Here is an 18756-nt window from a genome sequence, read left to right on the forward strand (position 1 = left end):
TATGAACAGGGTTACCAACCTAAAAAATAAAATTTTCACATTATTACAAACTGTCCTAATGCTAATGTGTGCTCTAAACGATTGACTACGTAAAATATATGATCAATTGATTTTATTACAATATGCAATAAAATATTATTTGGCAATTTTCATTTTTTATTTCACAATTAAAAATCATCTATTGTTGTCATACTATATGACATAATCATAAAGGTCATTTATATCTATTGAATGTTGCATCACCTGTGTTAATATTTAAATAGTCATAAAAAAAAAAATGAACGATAATACGCATTACATTGTATTTTTATAAACTTATAAGCATATGTAACGAAAAATTGAAAAATTAAAGAGAAACTTTTTTATTTTCATTTAATATATATACCATCTTAATACTGAACAATTATAAAAATATATTTGAGTAAAAATGATTGTCACTTGTTAATTTTCGGCTAGAAATTTAAACATTCAAACTGAAGCCGCACAAAATGGCGCTAAATGGATAGTCATCTGAACAATCAGTATCGAAGTATCTTCGAGTGTCGCTACTGGTTGATTAATAAATGGTGGCATGATAATGTGTAATGTCGGATTTAGCCGATCTTATGTGTGTCACTTATAAAAATCTTTACTTTAATGATGATGAATTAATATTAATTAACAACGATATGTAAAAAAAATGAACTGTTTTCAAATAATATTACTAACTTGATGTTTTTAATATAAAAGTTTTTTGAACATATAAATTGACTGTCTATGTGACGTTGACTTTGACGTTTACAAGTGTTATCTGTTAGTTCCGTGTTAGTGTTTAGGTTAATACATCATGTTTGCGAGTTTGAAGAATAAAATACGTGAAGAAATTGGTAGCGATGTATCAACTGTAGTTCGAAACGCTGCAAATATCCGCAGTATAAGTTCTAGACATATTTCACAGGTACTTATACCCAAAATAATACTTACTAAGTATAAGATTTCTCTGTATTGTCCCACTTCTCTTATTAAATAAATTATTTTATTATAAAATATATGGAAAATTTATTTATTTTTTTTTTTTTTTTTTTATAGACAGGATCTACTAGTAGTATTAGTGAGTCTCAAACTTCATTGGATGGATCTCGTGAAGAACATGTAGCTTCTTCTTCGTCGCCAATATCAATGAAACAAGAAAATAATTTTGCTCTAAAACTTAATGATAGTATACATTTAAAAGATATTAAAAATCTTGAAAATCAAGAGGAAGAATGGCAAAAATTGATAACCAAAAAGGAAATGGAGTTACAAAAGAAAATAGATAAAATCAATGAAGAATGGAAGATTAAGTTTTCCGAAAAAGAAAAAGAATGGAAAAAAGTAGCAGAAAAGCAAGAAAAAGAAAAAATCAAATTAGAAACAGAATTACAAACTACAGAAAGTTCAAAGAGATCATTAGAGTTGGCACTTAAAGATGCAGAAGGTTAGTATTTAATAAAAATATAAATGTAGTTTTATAGAAAAGATTATGTAATATATAAATATTCATTTTAAATAACTATTAAAGAAACTAAATTTTATTTATATATTATTTAAAATGTTTTTTAGAATATAAAAAGAAATTATATAACTTTCAAGAAGATGCAGAACAACTAGAAAGTTTTCAAACGCAAGAAATGGCTAAGATCAAACATCTTGTGAGTATTATACTACACAAATTTATTTTCTATTATTTTTTTATTTAATTGTAAACACAATAAAAAGTATAATAATTATTTAACAATTGATATTACTTCAGCTTCTATCAAAAGAACAAGAAGTGGAAGAAAAATCACAGCATTTAAAAGTTGCCTTAGCAGAAATTGAAAGCCTAAAATCTGAAGTTTCCCGTCTTAGACGATACGAAGATGAATTAAATAATGTACAGGTGAGTACATGTTCTACTATTTTTTAAGTAAAGAATATTTTAAAATATAAGATATTAATTTTTGTATACTATATTTTTTAATGTGTGTTTTCGTACTGATTTCGTACTGATTTTTCTCACATACAATTAGAACAATGCATATAATAGAAAAAACATATTTCATAAAAATATACTAATTGTATATTTATTTTATTAATAAATACATAATTAAAGGAAAAGAGTTGTTTATGAATTAAGTGGTTTAAAAGTAATATATATATATTAAAATTTATATAGATTATTCATGTACATTTTTCTATATATAATAAGGCAAGAAAGTTTTTGTTTATATCATTAAATATATTAGCAATGTATTTAGTGATGATATATCCTTAAATATATATAGATTGTAATTTGATGAAATGTTTTTATCTTATAAAAACGCTTTTTTTTTTTTTTTTTTTTTTTTTTTTTTTCAAAATATATAACAATTACTATTGTTTACCAGCATGTTTTTTTTTTTTTTCATTTTTTTATATTATTTTAAATTATCATTTTTAAGTGTTTACATTTTAATAAATTTTATATTGCTGCTTGTTTGCCATATTTTGCTATTCTTCACACTTTGCACATTTATTATACTATTATATTTCCATTTATATTTTATATCTACTTCTTTATATAAAATATATGTTGTATTATATATACTTATTTAAGATTCATGTTAATTAATTATGAATTGCATTTATTTAGAGAACATTCCATATGTTCCGTAATCATTCTATTTCCATCAGAGGGTTGACCTCTTTGTTTGAAAATGTATTTTGATGATATATGTGAATGTGTTTTATACTTTAAAAATATTTGTTGTTTTTATTTTGAATTGTGATATATCAAGAACATTGTGATAGCAATAATTTTGTGAAAACAACATATGCATGAAGATTGGAAAATATCTTAATAAATGAAAAAATGGGAGATCAGGGTAGGCAGTAATTGCTGCTAATTCGCTGCCGCTACTGCTGACACTAGAGGTACGTTTTCATAGCCTTGCTGCTGTACTGCTCTATAGCAATATTGCAAATTTTATTCCTTATTAACCTAACTTTAATCTATGTATCTGTATTTAACACACAATTTTATATGAATATATATATATCTGATTACAAATCTACTGTACAATTATATAATGCTTTAATTTTCAAATACGTATCTTTGGTAATGCGGTATTTTATTGCAATTTCTTCTCATTGTAATATAAAGATCAATCTGTGAAATTAAACATGATTAATGTATTGTTACTAAATAGCCTATACACAAACTTTTTACTTTTTATCGCAAGCTTTTTCTATTCATGATTTATGTTCTTATTTTATGCACTTTTAATGTATTGTCATTCCAATACATTTTCTATGGGCTGGCAATAAACTGTTATGGGAATTAATATTTTTATCTTTGCCAAATATAATTATCATCTGCGCTTAGGTAAGATTTGTAAAAAAAAGCTTGAAAAAAAAAAAAGATATTTATTTGTAACATATAAAAAAAAAATAGTGATTATATTTTTATTTTCAGGATGAAATGGAAACACTGCGCCATTCAACGCAACGTGAAAGAGCTCAGTTATCATGTCAACTAGCACAAACAGAAGAAGAAGTCCGTCATCTGAAGGATAAAGTTTTTGTATTGGAACAAAGAGGTGCTTCGGATACAAATGATCAAATGACAAACGATGAACGAGTAGCTGATCTTATGAGAGAGCGAACTCTTTTAGAGAGAAAATTAGAGGAAGCTCACCTTCATCTCTCTGATATAAAAACTAGTTGGTCTGGAAAAATTTCAAGTTTGGAAACACAAGTTGGAAGGCTCAGTAGGCAAGCAGGAGAAGAAGGACTAGAAAGAAGACGTGTAGAAGAAGAGAAAGAAAAATTGAAGCAGAGGATTAAACAACTAGAAGCTGAAATAGAGGTGAACAATGTTGTTATGGCGACGAAAGACGCCAAGCTTTTGCGCATGGCCGAGGACATCGACGAAATGGCCACGGAACTAAAAGAGCTCCGGGCCAGCGTCGATGACGAGGTTGAAGAATTTAAGCGGCAAATCGTGAGTTACCGCGATATGTAGTGATGCTGCATGATCAATCTAGTTTACTTCCAGAAAGACATTTTAGTATATAAACTGGAAGAAGAAAAGACTTTTATTACCTACACCCTACAGTAAACAGATCATCACACTTTTTGCTTTTGCATTTTTTTAATTATTCAAAAATTTTCATATTTCTCATTCTACACACACAACACAGTCTTATTTTATTATTCCATAATATTAAAGACATCTATAACAAATATGTATAATAATTATTTTCAGATATATAAAATTGCTAATTACATCTACATAACATTACAACTTCTTTTTATATTTTGAATGCTTATGCAATTATACTATAAACACTAAAATTTTATTAATAGATTTTTTGTAAATTATGAATGATAAACACTTTTTATATTTATTATTGCATGTTGAAAATGCTTGATGCTTAACGCACATATACTTAGTATTTACTTCTTACACATATCTTTATTTACTAATAGATTTTTACTTTGTTCCTATTATAAGCATGTTAAAAACAAACTGGTTTTTCAAACAAGCATGTTGAAAATGAAAATTACCATAAATTACTATAAATTGTTTTTCAACCTAGATTGTATATATTGCACATATTTTCATTTGTTTGAGTTTATTTAAGGAATAGACGGAATGGAAATCTAATTACTAAAAAAGATTAATCATTTAGTTTAGAATTTAATAATTATAAAAGTTCTGTGATTAAGCACGAGTTCAAATAAGTTGTTGTGTTATATTATAATATCTATCGAATAATTAATACAAAAGTCTCTTTTAAATTATTTACCTTCTGTTTGATTATCCACCTAAAGAAAAATATTTTCTTTTTTATATCCTTCTTTTCTTTCTTTGCATTATTTTAATCTATATGCCGATTAGATCGCTTAATAATTTAAAATATTTTTATGTATAATTGTGTGTTATGTATAGTTTATTTGTGGAATAAAGAAAAAAAAAAAAATAATATTACTTATGTATATTTTTTTGCTTTACTTTTAAACCCATTTCTGTATCAACCACAAATGAATGTCAATGTACACATACCAATCAAATATATATAGTAATTTTGTAAAAACATTATTTTTATATGTATTTCAGGTATTGAATAATTACATTTTCATCCTCAATATTTTTGACGGATAAAAATTTTCAGATATAATTTTTTATACAACTTCACAATGCTAAAGAAATAAAATATTGACAAAAAATATGGATGAAAATGTAAGCTTTTTTTTAATAAGTAAAAGAAGAAAAAAAAATTAGGCAATATATGTTGCGCTTAGATTAATTTAGATATTTTTATTGTCTTGACATTACATTGATTTTTAATTTGCTTATATTTACAAAAAAAAAAAAAAAAAAAAAAAAAAAAAAACAAGCTACATATTTTTAAATAATATATTTATATAATAAGTAATACACTCTCTTGTGATACATTTCTAAAAATTTTATAGTACTTCTTCTCATCTTAATTTTTATTTGCCTTTTTACTAGGAAACATCCTCAAATGAAACCAATCAATTGAAATCAGAATTAGAAGAGACTATGGCAAAGCTTTTAGCTGCTACATCAGAATTAACATATTTACGATCATCTAATGAAGATGTACAATCAAACAATTCTTCTTTACATGTAGAAATAAACCAGTTAAAGGAAAGTCTAGAAATAGAGAAAACAACAACTGCAAAATTGCAAGAATGCATAGAGAAAGAAAGAAATGAAAAAGATACTGCGTTGCTAAGAAGTGCTCAATTTTCCCAAGATATTGAAATTATTAAGCAAGAACAGAGATTACAAGAAATTGAAAACCACGAATTACAAAATAAAATAGAAAATTTAGAAGTTAGTTTTAAATCTCAGAATGAAGAATTAGAAAAGGTTATTACAATATTGAAAAAATCTAAACAAAGAATCACAGAATTAGAAGAGATAGAACGTAGTAAGGAGAAGATGGAAGGGAATGAAAAAATACTGAAAAGTAGCTTATTGGATTTAGAAGAACAATTAAACGAGAAAACAAAGGTAGTCTATGAAATTGATAAAAAACATAAAATATTCTTTTGTATATAAATGGAGAAATGAAAAATCTCTCAATATCTTTTCGATTTTGCAGACAATCAAAGTCTTACAACAACGTTTAACAGATATGAAAAAAACTCTACAACGGGAATTAAGAGTTCCTTCTGCATCATTGGATAATGATGCTGAACCGTCCACTGCTATTTTAAATCCAAGTTCATCCAAAACAGTCACTGCCACCAAACATGCCAATTTAAAAGACGATGTTAACTTTAAATATTTAAAACATGTTCTCATTAAATTTCTTACTAGCAGAGAATATGAGGTAAGTATTAGTTTATAATCAAAATTAAACAGATATTTTAATAATAATTATACATTTTATATTTTAGGCTCTTCATTTAACAAAAGCAGTTGCTACGTTACTACATTTTTCACCAGAAGAAGAACGTTTACTTCAACAAACATTGGAATGGAAAATGTCATGGTTTGGTACAAGACCTAATTTGGGTTTTGGACAAACTGCCAAAGCTATACCACCCAGCTGATAGCAATCGACATTCCACTTTTATATTATTTAAAAATATATGGTCTAACTCTAAATAAACACCAAGGATTATTTGAGAAATGACTTCAGAATTAAATAAATCTCTGAAAAATGAATATGAATCAATCCAGAAAATATAGTAGTTGTATAAACTTTGTAATATATTCACAGTTTATAATATATCTATAAATTGTTTGCAAAAGCATAGTGTACAAATGAATAAAGTAGTTAGGGATTATATACTATAAACCCTAATGTAAAATATTAATGTGTAATTACTTTGTTAATATGCATAAATATCAAAAAAAAAAAAAAATTCTGATAAGAAAATAAAGAAAAAAAGCTTGCATTAACCTCAGTCCGTTGTAACAATTATCTTTAAAGAGATACATTCATTCTCTGTCGATAAAACAGAAAGATCTATTAAGAAAACGTTCTCTCTTCGCACTAATAATTTTACAAAAAAACTTATTTAACGTATTTACAATTATTTAATAATCTAAGTTCTACAATTTGTATTTATTGACTCCTTACATATAATTAAATCTTTTTTATCTTATACAAATATAAAATAAATATTTTAGTTTAAGTTGTCATATAAAATAATTATATTATTATAAATAAAACAAATAAAAAAATATATTCTATTGTATTTATTAAAAAGGATCTACATAATTGAATAGTATTTAAGCCATCCTGTGATCGTGCGTTTTAGTTTCAATAATTTTGTCGTCATTGACAGAAATAAATAGAACAGGCACGCCAATTTACGCGTCGAAATGCTTTTGCCACTATACGTTATAAATTTTCAAATATGTATATATCACAAATTCTTTATCTACATCGGAATGATGCATTTCTTTTCTTTCGGTAATATTAAAATTTTTAGATGTTTAAAATTATTCGTTGATCGTTATACGATCAATACGAACGTAATAATAACGAATAATAAAAACAAATGGAATGACCTTTAAAACAATTGTTTATAAGCTTACCAAAAAAATTTTCGATTGGGAGAAAGTATTAAAATATGTTCTAATTCAATTAACGAATACTACGTAATCATGTAATCGTGTAAACGTATAAAGTTTTGGTTGCCTATCAATCGATATTTCTTTTTTCTTTTCTTTTCTTTTTTTTTTTTTTTTGGGTTGTTTCTTTTTCTCTATAGAAATCTAGAAAAACATTAAAATTCTTTCATTCGTTCGACAATAATAAAATAAAATTTTTTCTCTCTTTTTCTCTCTGTTGCATACGTAGAAAGCGATATGCGTTATTTAAAGACTCGAGCATATAAAAATAATATCGGCATTGGAAATTTTGGCTGAGAGCGATGATCGCGTGCACGAAAGTACGACAATAGCGACAATGGTATAGAATGTTTTTCGAGAAGTATGGGCGAGTATTACGCGATCCCAAAGAAAGAGAAAAAGAAAGAGAGAGAGAGAGAAGGAGAGAAGGAGAGAGAGAGAGAGAGAGAGAGAACCACGCCCTTGGCGAAGAGACTCGATGTCGGCGTCGGCGTCGGCGTCGACGTCGCATCTTCCCCTCTCGTTTGGCTCTAAGCCTGGCGCTATAACGCCGACGTCGACATCGACGGCGCCATCGGCAGCACTACCACCGCTCCATTGCCGGCTCCAACATTTTACGACCGACTACTCCTCTCCCCGCCCCTTATACCCCATCCACCCCCACTGTCTACATTCACACTCGGAGATCGTAGCCACCCCGATGGCTCTCAATTCCTTGTTAGAGTAATACAACTTACCGTCAACGGTTGTCGCGTCGCTCTGTGTCAGTCTGTCATCGACCTCGCACTCGGAAACGTGATCGCCGTCGTTTATCCTCGCGCTTTTCGCTGCTCTCTTTCCTATCATATTAATCCTCATCCTCGTTGTCCTTGGATTTATAATCTTATTTCTTCCTCCTCATTCTTTTTTTTTTTTTTTACATTTATTCCTCCTTTATCCATCGCGTATCTTTTAAGAAGATTCTCTCTATTGCGATTAACGATCACCCGAAAAATACTCTATATAATTTGGATGAATAATCTAAATCTTGAAAATTCTCAAGTGACAACAATTATTAAAATTTACCTGTCAAATCGAAAATCGTAATCGCGAATCGAACATAAAATTATAAGTGAAAAGTACGTCTTCATTTTTGGATATTATCCTCTTCTTCGTATATATACATACTTTTTCTACGAACTTATCCACGCTTCTCTCTCTTTCTCTCTCTCCTCTCTCTCTCTCTCTCTCTCTCTCTCTCTCTCTCAAACATGATATATTAATATTCGGAGTTTATATTAACGCCCACCGTCATCTCTCGTCATCGACCGTTCGCGAATAAGAGTGAAATCGTTCAGAAAATTGAAATTGTTAATTATACATCATTCCTCTTTATTCTCTTCCTATCCTTTATCCTCTATCAAGATATATCAAATGTTATCGTGTTTTTATATAAGACTACATTTTGGATAAAAAGAACGAAGAATAATTTCTCTTGTCGACTGAGAAGACACAACACGCGGGTAATATGTCCGCATTTGGCGCCGGTTGAATCTTCGATATATCAACGAGAATCACGGTTATGGTATGTCGATTTTCAACGACATTATCGTTTGTCTTCCACTATCGATCGATGATGATCCTTCTCCTATCGAGATTTTTATTATTCAACATATACGCATAAAGAGCCATTGCAATGACATTGTACAAATGGTATATATAGGCACGTCATATATACATATATGTGATATGTATGTATATCATTATCATTAATTGTTTTTTTTTTTTTTTTTTTTTTTTTTTTTTTATTAAAATATTCTTTAAGGATTATCAATCGGTAAAGCATTACATATTTTTATTGAACGAATATATGTATATATATATATATATATATATAAAAAAAAAGAAAATCATTTTTTATACAAAACTAATGAATAACGACGGTGCTCTGGTCGAAACAGAGTTTCGACAGAGATGGCATGAGTTTATTTTTATATTTATATTCTTAGCGGAAGACGTTTAACCTTCGGTATGGAATATCACTGTGTAGAGCGATGAATCGAATAAAAAATATCTATCGAACTTAATATCGCCGAGAAAAACGATAAATCATTTTTATAAAAAAAATCCGTTTTAAAATAAGATCAAAGCTATAATTATTACAATTATTATTTTTATAGAATCATTACAGAATTGCAATAAATTTTTTGCGTTTTTACTTTTCAAGTAAAAAAACAAGAAAAAAAAAGAATGTGCATTTATTTAATGCTCGATTATATATATATATATATATATATATATATATATATTATATAACATATATATATATATATATATATATGTTCAAGTTTATTGTTTATATTGATTTAATTTTTTATACGCGAATAAATGTAACAAAATTATAGATTTAACTGTATCGAACGATATGATCATATAAAGTAACTATTGTATTTGAAAAATAAATTTAAAATAAAAGAAGATAAAACAATAGAATAAGAAGAAATTTTTTCTCTATCTAACTATTTCTAATATCAAGGTTAATAATTCATTTTCGCGCCTTTCTATGAAACCTATCATTGAAATGAGGGAGCCACTACCGGATAGTCATCTATTCGAATTCATTCGTATTTGTATATGCATATATCAAATGATACATGTTATGTCATGCATAAAGCAATTTTTAAATCCAAATTTTTCTTTCCGTCTTATTTTAAGAAATTAATTAATAAAAATAGATCTTCAATAATTTATATCATAATGTTTAATAATAATACTTTATCATTGAAATGTAAAAAATGTGTATGTTGAATGATTGTTCTGTTAATATGATTATAATTTATTATTAATTTTTATTAATTTAATTATACGAAAAATAGCTTCCATAAGATCATTCATTCAATTGAAAAAAATTAATTAACCTCTTCGATCTTTGTAGATTTACAATTTTTTGGACTTTAAGCGCGTATTTATTGAAAAGTCAAGAGACAATATATTGGAATATATCTAAACGGAAATCCTAAATTTTATGAAAACAAGTAAGAATTAGTCAGCTATTGATACATTGCAATCAAATTATCTGGCATGTTTGTAGTAGTATGTTTATAGTAGTATTATTTTTCATTCTATATAATTAAGAATAATTTCTGCGTTATATTTGATTCTTTTTGTAGATTTTATCACTTGTTATTAGGCTGTTTCAAATCTGAAATGAAAAATTACAAACAATCTAACATAATGTTGATAACATGTATATGACATAAGGATTTTTAAAAAGATTTGTTACTATAAAATATTTGACGATGGATCTTTGGAAAGAATAGTTTTATAAAGTTGCAGATAGTTTAACAGATATTGTTTATTGGCTATATTTAATAATTCACAGGTAATTTAAATTCTAAAAATTTATGTCAATAATAGTTTCAATGTTTTTAATGTTTTATATATTTTTTGTTAATATATCATATAAAAATGATATATTTAATATTAAAGTAATAATATTATCATTTCAGAAAATGTCATCTTTAAGAACACAATCGACCGGTGGTGGTGTCCTAGGTTTGAGCAGTATTTGCTCTGATCGTACAGGAGCCACTTCAATTGCTAGTGGTTCTCATTCTCATTCCCATACACATAGAAAACATCATCATCACAGTAGAAGTAGAAGTGCTCCTAGAGCGCCAGAAAAGCCACCTAGAAAACGTCATTTAAATCCTGGACATAGCTTGGTTTCCATTCCAAGTCAAATTAAATTATCAATGTTAAACAGTGGCCTCATTTCTTTTGGTAAGTTCTTTTCTTCAATCGATATATTTGAATCTATATTATTTACTTATAAATTAAATAATAAAAACAAAAAATCCAAAAGCCATAATGTTACTCTTATATGTTTAGCGACAGAAGAACTTAGTAGTAGTATGAGCACTACATTGCCTTCAGCACCAACTGAACTTTTACAATTTCCAAAGCTTTGTGAGCTTCGAAGAAAGTTTCCAGTTCTATATCGTGTAGAATTTCAAGTAAGAAATAATATCTTAATGTAGTTTCTTGATAAAATTTAATAATTAAACATGTATTTAAAATATTACTTGTTTCAAATTTCAGACAGCAGCAAAGGTAGAGTCACATTCATGTAGACATGCTATAAAACCAGTGAATAAAGAAAAGAATCAAAACCAGAAATGTATTCCATGTAAGTATGAATCATATTAATTATAAGAGTGTTGTACTGTCAAAAAACAAATTGTTTTACATTATTTAATCCAAAGTGATAGTTAGTGGTTATTGTTAATGTTGAAATGTTTTGTTTCAACAAAAGAACTAATTCTGTTTGTTTTAATATTGTGTGATCTTTTAAGCTTCAAATTCTATCTAAATTTCTGTCATGACATTTAAGCAGAGATTGTTTTATGATACAGGAACGTTTTAATGCTTTGAAATATGCGCTTTTGTACTTTAGAAAATATTTTTTATAAGCTTTTTTTATGCGATGGTGGTTGACATGTTTAAACTTATAAAATATTAGACTGTACTAGGACTCTTCGTGGGATCCAGATTTGAGGATATTCGGATTCCTTGACATCCAGATAAATACATGACACGACAGCTCGAATCCGGATACCGAATATTCGAATCCGGATCCTACACTGAATTCAGATCCCATTATATGGATCTAACTCCTACACTAGTGCCTGCCAATGAAGACACGCCAACTACAAACGGTTAGTGCTATCACTAGCTGTTGCTGGTAAGTTAGTATATTTTTAGTAAATGCGTTATGACTATTCGTTGCAGTTGGTGATGTGTAGATATTGATGTTTTGCAAATTATCGCATATGATCTAATTTTTTTGAATTATTACAATGAATGCAAATTTTATTTCTTAAATAAAACATAAATAAGATAAATATTTCTCTTATTTTTCTAGTTTTATTTATTTGCCTTAAATTTCTCTTCAATTTAAATCCTATTCTTAATACAATGGAAATCCTCTTTGTAAAATATTGTTATAATAATATGATCAAAATTTTATCCCATATCTTGATTTACTCTGCATAATTGTTTTGTTATAATAATCACAATTATTTACAGATGACTATAATAGAGTGGTTTTGGATACAATAGAGGGTGAAACAGATTCTGATTATGTTAATGCATCTTATGTGGATGTAAGTATTTCAATGTTTTAGCTTGATACATTAAAATAGAACATTAAATACAATTGAAGATTAATTTGATTAGCATTGAAGTTTTTTGTCAAAATTCTATTAACTTTTATTGCCTCATTTTATATTGTAGAGTATCTTGAAACCAAATGCTTATATTGTAACTCAAGGTCCTATGGAAAATACTGTAACAGAATTTTGGCGAATGGTTTGGCAAGAAAAAGCATCATGTATAGTTATGCTTACGAAAACTTTTGACTTCATAAGAGTAAGTCAGTATTTGATTAGATTTAATTATTATAAGAATAGATTTAAAAAAAAAAAAAAAAAACCCAAATATTTAACATTAATATTACAACATGATATTTCATGTTGTAATTTATCATATCATAATTTCTGCAGTATTGTGTAACAATTTCGTAGGTCATGTGCGTCCAGTATTGGCCAGCGAGTAAAGACAAGGATGAAGAATATGGAGGTATCGGAGTTTCTATATTACAGGAAGAGCAATTAGCCAATTTTCATATACGTACAATAAAACTTTATAAAAAGGATGAAAGCGATGTAATGTATAACAATATATTATATGATAATGTATAATTTGTATGAAATATTTTATTAAAATAAAAGTTTCACATCTTAATATTTTTAGGAAATTTGTGAAGAGAGAACATTATTACAATTTCATTATACTGAATGGCACTCTCATACATGTCCCTTTGGTAATGCAGTGTTAGAATTTCGTCGTCGTGTTAGAGCAGTTGTTGGATCTACCATAAAAAATGAATCAGGTCCTATGGTAGTTCATTGCAAGTAAGTCTTCACAAACGTTATATTACTATGTAGAGAATTATTGAAAACTTTTTTTTTATTTTACATTGAACTTTCTTATATTCTTTATGATTATTTTCTCTTCACAATTAAAGTGATGGTGGTGGTCGATCAGGAGTATATCTTGCAATAGATGCTAATATGGAGTTAGCTGAAGAAGAAGATGCCTTTGATGTATTTGGATATTTAAAGAAGTTGAGACAAAGTAGAAGAGGACTGATAGAAAATTTAGTATGTAAAATCATAAAAAAAAAAAATAATAATAATTGTGAGGGGTAATAACAAATGGTATCGATGAATTAATTTCATATAAAAATGTTCTAACTCATAGTAAATGCAAATGAAATATATCTTTACAGGAACAGTACAAATTTGTATACGACACATTGGAAGAATTTGTAATATGTGGTACTTCATGGTTTCCAGTTTCGGAATTATCGCTACGTTTGAAACAAAAAGGTATAAAAAATCCTATTACTAAAATGAACGAGTATTTACGAGAATATCAACAAATATGTAAGCAAACTCCACGATTTACGATCGGAGATTGTGCAGGAGGACACAGAGCTGATAATCGTGAAAAGAATAGAGATGTTTTGGTTGTACCACGTAAGTTTTTATAAAAAAAAAAAAAGAAAAAAAAATATCAGACATGTTATACTCTATAGATTACTTTAAATGATTATTTCTTTTACCTAGCTGATAATTTTCGACCATACCTTACTAGTTTCCAAGGGAACAATTTCACAGATTATATAAATGCTGTCTTTGTGGATGTAAGTTTAAAATGCATTTTTTTTGTTTGTTTTATATATATAATATCTACATATATTTTTTTTTTTTTTTTTTGATTCTATTAATTTATAATTATGATAATTTATAATAGGGCTACACAAAACCAAGGGAATACATTGTTACTGAGTGGCCACTACGAAACACATGTGGCGAATTTTGGTCTCTGGTTTATGATTATGAATGTGCAGCAGTTGTTGTATTATGTGTACCACCTCAGGGTTCTACAAATTTTCCAAGTTTTTGGCCCGAAGGAAGGCATTCCAAAAAATATGGTCCTGTATTTACTATTGATCATATTAGTCATAATCATTATACGAATATTAAAACTTGGGTAAGTACAATAAAAATCTTATTCATAAATTATATTTTGTAACATAGTTTTCAAGTGAAATATTTTTGTTTATATTACTCATCTTTTTATATTTATATACATCATATGTATCTACAAATATATGGGATATATTTCTACAGGTATTTAGAATAAATAAAAAAATTATTTCATTACCTGAGTTAATGGCAGGAGTGAAAGCACCTCCAAAAACAGTTCAATTATTTCAATTAACGTGTTGGCCTATGGGTCATAAAGTACCAACATCTACAAATAGCTTAGTAGAATTAATGAATATGGTCGAACGTTGGAGACAAAGAACGGATTATGGTCCAGTAGCAGTCGTGTCTCCTGATGGAAGAAGTCGTTGTGGTGTTTATTGTGCTGCCAATGCATGTATAGAACAAGTAATACAACACGGAGAAGTAGATATATTTCAAGCTGTGAAAACAGTGCGTAGACATCGGCCTCAGCTAATAGAGAATATGGTTGGCATTAATACATATTAAAAAATTATAAGATAACATAAAAACAACAGCAAAAACAACAACAACAATATAAATTTTGTGTGATTTTTTTTTTTTTTTAGACAGAGTATAAGTATTGCTACGACTTAGTTCTACATTATGTGCTGCATTATTTAAACAAAGATATGAACGAAAAAAAGTGAGAAAGCGAGTTGGGGGACGAGCTGTGGTTCATAGAATTTGGTCGTGGTGCAGCGCTACCATTAACACCAGAAGAAGCTTCAACGGATGGTGAACCAATTTTACCTTGTGCTCAAGGACACGTTGTTTATGAAACTACAAAAGTGATATTGCCAGAGTTGTCAAACGGTTCCACATTTCATAAAACTCCTAGTAGCAAAGAACTGAAGGTTGCAGAAAGTTCTGCAGAACAAAAGATATTATGGAATAGATCTATGATGAAATCATTAGAAGAATGTGCACATATTACTAATAGAAATATAACAAAAGATAGGATAATTTCATCGGGACGTGCTACTAGACCAGAAAACCTTGATATCACACCATGGTACCATGAGAACTTCTCTATTCCAAACAGCTCGTCAGAATATATGATTCATCGAAAATTCGACTCCTCAAGCTCACACGTTACTAAAGAATTAAAACTTAAGTTAATTTCAAAAAAGGATAGTAGTGTTGAAACAGAAACTCCGCAAATAGAAGCTATCGGTATTACGCCTAGAAAGGCTTACATGGATTTAGTTGATGCAATCGCATTGTTAGATGAGACTTGTCCAAATCAAGAATTTAATCCGTCCGATACAATAAAAATAACAGAGGCTTCTTTATTGCCATATACAGAATGTAAAAAAGTAAAATCAAAAAATAAGTCGAGAAGTTCTTATAATCACGATCACGATCGACTTAATCAACGTTCATTTAAAAGACATCGTCCACAGGATAAGAATAAAAATCGACCATTAATGAAGAAAATTGGAAAATCGAAAACCGAAGAAATGCCATTTTTAATAAGATCGTCGCCGAATCTTGGCACCATTCGTAAACCTTGTTTTCAGAAGATTAGATCAAGAAAAGTTCTTGAACAACCTACTTTAAATAAAATCAGTTCTTTGAAAAAATTTATCTTTGATACGACAAATGTTACAGAAAATTTTGTTGTTAATTTTAAAAGTATCAGCGAAACAACAACAGCAGATATTCAAACTAGTATTGAACAAACTAATAATCAGCAAGAAAAACAATTGAAAAAGTCTAGAACGATAGAGTTACCTATTAGAAGATATTCTGATATAGGTCAAAGTTCTTCTGTGACAATACATTCCTTTGAAACAGATGATTTAGATAAAGTTTTCTCTCGAAAGACACCTCTCCGAGATTATCGAAGAGCTTCATTAGATAACGTAATCGATACCGGATCTTGTTCGTCGTTAGTGAAAGATGTAATAACGAATAATTCGAAACTTAGCATGCAACAACGATTCAATAGTATAGATACATTAATAAAACACAAAATAAACGTAAATGAACGAAGTGTTTCTTCTAGTAAGTATATAGGTTCTTCATTCACAGAATTAGATAGATGGAGTAGCTTTTTTAAGAAACAAGAAGAAATAAAAAAATGTATGACTCATTCAACGATTGATTGTATTTGTACAAGTTTAAAAATCGGCGGAAGTACACCAAATTTGAAAGAGTGCATTTCAAACTCTCTACTAATAAATACATCGAGCAATGTAAAAGAACAACGTCAAAAAATAATCACTCTAAACAAATTGAAAGAAATTAGTCATGTAAAAGATAAAAAAATAGTTAGAAATACAACTTCGAAGTGTCAAAAATGGCAAATTTTCTTTGAACCTTTGCAAGACACATTAGATATGTTTAATGAATTACGCAAAGTAAGCAGTTTACTGAATATACCTTCTTGGGAGAAATTTTCTAATGTAGACAAAACGTTTGTTCAAATACCAAAACAGATTTTTTTAAATAAGAAAGAAACATTAAGACATGAAAGTAGCAGACAGTATATTGCAAGTGAAAGAAGCGAACCAAGCACAAATAGTCAAAATGAAAGAAAAGAACAACTTTCAAAGTTAATAGAATCAGTTCAATGTAAAAAAACATATTTGCCATTACATCATGTTCTTAAAGAAAAACAGGAAATAGATTCTAAAGCAATTTCTTTAACCACTGCAAAAGATTTAACTTCTCAGACTGAAGTAGATTCTAAATTCTACCTATCGGATATTTTTAATGTACCTTTACAGAAAAGGAATGTACAAGAACAGAAAGAGATGGATATGAAAATAAAACAAGCAACAAAGGCAAAACACAATCATTGTCTTGAAATAAAAGTTGCTAATCCTATGTTTCAAAAAGAAAGTAGCTCTCAGAAAATGGTACAAATTCAGGGACGGACCAATGATTTTTATGAGATCGTATCATCTAAAACAGTGCCGAATTGCGCTGAAAAACAATTGAGCAAAGTCTCTGCTGAAGAAGATACAAAATTAGAGAACTTTACCCTTGGTTCTAAGGTTGACTACCAGTCAGTTATTGAGCAAAAGCGGACCAAATGCTTTCCTTTATAATGCATGTATGTAGATCTACTTGTAGATAATGTTCCATAATAAAAACACATTGTGTTTGCATTAAAAATGTACAATGCCAGGGACAGGAGCCTTACGTATATAGTGAATCATGTTTTACTTAAACTGTTTCACTACTGTTTAGCTATACTAATCGTAAAAAATTTAACACTTATTTCTAATGCTGTACAGGATATAATGGACATTCGATGCGGATTGTATTATTGGTTTCTACAATAAACATTACGCGACATTCATAAAATTGGACAGGATTGCAATCCTTTTTGATCGAGCCTTTGATAATAATGGACATAAACATAAAGAACAGCATGATCCCTTAAACACTGTCAAAAATGAAAGTGGTACAATACTAAAATATATACAAAAAAGTATGTGTAATATAACTTGTATCATTTAGTCAATGGTTTTTGAGGTGCCTTGCCTTGTATATGTTTACATATGATATATATATATATATATATATATATATATATATATATATATATATATATGTATGTATATGTATGCATATCTTTTTAATAATGAATAATTTTTCATTTGTTTCCAAATGTAATTATGGATATAGCAGATTATTTAGAATAATAATTGGCTTTCCATGTGTCACTTTCATCAAGGCAAGGATTTGGATCATTTTTCTATACTGCTTATACAAAATAAAAATATATTTGTAAAATGTTGGTCTATATTACACATTATTTCTTTTGTTATCAGAACAAGAATCATAGACCAACAAAATATTTAACAGTCCAAATTTGACAAGATTATTAATCATTATAAAGAAGGGAAATTAGGACTTGGATAAGATGTGTTTATATAGAATGTAGCTTAAGTGTTTATAAAATTGTTAGAAAAACATTATTGTAACAGAAATGAAATATTGTTCTGTAAATATATCGATGGAAAGTAAATAAGATAATTGTTAATAGAAATAAGATGCGTCAGTATGAATACTTGTATAGACTCT

General features: G+C 28.1%; 3 protein-coding genes across 6 annotated transcripts; all 3 read left to right on the top strand.

Annotated features, from left to right (window-relative positions):
• The first annotated feature begins 349 nt into the window (after window positions 1-349).
• Window positions 350-7121, top strand: LOC124953940 (golgin subfamily A member 1). 2 transcript variants are annotated; one of them, XM_047506037.1, is made up of 8 exons: window positions 350-937; window positions 1069-1456; window positions 1582-1670; window positions 1772-1900; window positions 3455-3847; window positions 5498-6025; window positions 6117-6347; window positions 6415-7121. In XM_047506037.1, exons 1-8 carry the CDS (start codon window positions 827-829, stop codon window positions 6568-6570), a joined length of 2025 nt encoding a protein of 674 aa, XP_047361993.1. In that variant the 5' UTR covers window positions 350-826; the 3' UTR covers window positions 6571-7121. The 2 variants fall into 2 exon arrangements, with proteins under 2 accessions (XP_047361993.1, XP_047361992.1); XM_047506036.1 differs by having other exon boundaries at window positions 351-937; window positions 3455-3982; window positions 6415-7120.
• A 1028-nt stretch (window positions 7122-8149) lies between these two features.
• Window positions 8150-15427, top strand: LOC124953919 (receptor-type tyrosine-protein phosphatase U). Of its 3 annotated transcripts, XM_047505985.1 has the most exons (14): window positions 8150-9164; window positions 11089-11362; window positions 11471-11595; window positions 11681-11768; window positions 12668-12744; window positions 12875-13009; window positions 13165-13305; window positions 13394-13554; window positions 13668-13803; window positions 13932-14181; window positions 14272-14348; window positions 14459-14698; window positions 14839-15183; window positions 15285-15427. In XM_047505985.1, exons 1-14 carry the CDS (start codon window positions 9162-9164, stop codon window positions 15363-15365), a joined length of 2133 nt encoding a protein of 710 aa, XP_047361941.1. In that variant the 5' UTR covers window positions 8150-9161; the 3' UTR covers window positions 15366-15427. The 3 variants fall into 3 exon arrangements, with proteins under 3 accessions (XP_047361941.1, XP_047361942.1, XP_047361943.1); XM_047505986.1 differs by lacking the exons at window positions 8150-9164; window positions 11089-11362; window positions 11471-11595 and adding an exon at window positions 12102-12297; XM_047505987.1 differs by lacking the exons at window positions 8150-9164; window positions 11089-11362; window positions 11471-11595 and adding an exon at window positions 12112-12297 and having other exon boundaries at window positions 11698-11768.
• A 184-nt stretch (window positions 15428-15611) lies between these two features.
• On the top strand, window positions 15612-18721 carry LOC124953918. The gene has a single exon (XM_047505984.1). It carries the CDS (start codon window positions 15618-15620, stop codon window positions 17772-17774), a length of 2157 nt encoding a protein of 718 aa, XP_047361940.1. The 5' UTR covers window positions 15612-15617; the 3' UTR covers window positions 17775-18721.
• Window positions 18722-18756: the final 35 nt, after the last annotated feature.

Source organism: Vespa velutina, chromosome 13, assembly GCF_912470025.1.
Source record: "Vespa velutina chromosome 13, iVesVel2.1, whole genome shotgun sequence".
NCBI lineage: Eukaryota > Metazoa > Arthropoda > Insecta > Hymenoptera > Vespidae > Vespa > Vespa velutina.

Excerpts from the sequence above, each read along its gene's own strand:
- LOC124953918 (XM_047505984.1), top strand. The coding sequence starts at position 15,618 with ATGATGAAATCATTAGAAGAATGTGCACATATTACTAATAGAAATATA.
- LOC124953919 (XM_047505985.1), top strand. Across the intron at positions 13,555-13,667 it reads CCTATGGTAGTTCATTGCAA|TGATGGTGGTGGTCGATCAG; the intron begins GTAAGTCTTCAC and ends TCACAATTAAAG. Across the intron at positions 15,184-15,284 it reads CTCAGCTAATAGAGAATATG|ACAGAGTATAAGTATTGCTA; the intron begins GTTGGCATTAAT and ends TTTTTTTTTTAG.
- LOC124953940 (XM_047506036.1), top strand. The coding sequence starts at position 827 with ATGTTTGCGAGTTTGAAGAATAAAATACGTGAAGAAATTGGTAGCGAT. Across the intron at positions 1,457-1,581 it reads GGCACTTAAAGATGCAGAAG|AATATAAAAAGAAATTATAT; the intron begins GTTAGTATTTAA and ends AATGTTTTTTAG. Across the intron at positions 6,348-6,414 it reads TTACTAGCAGAGAATATGAG|GCTCTTCATTTAACAAAAGC; the intron begins GTAAGTATTAGT and ends TTTATATTTTAG.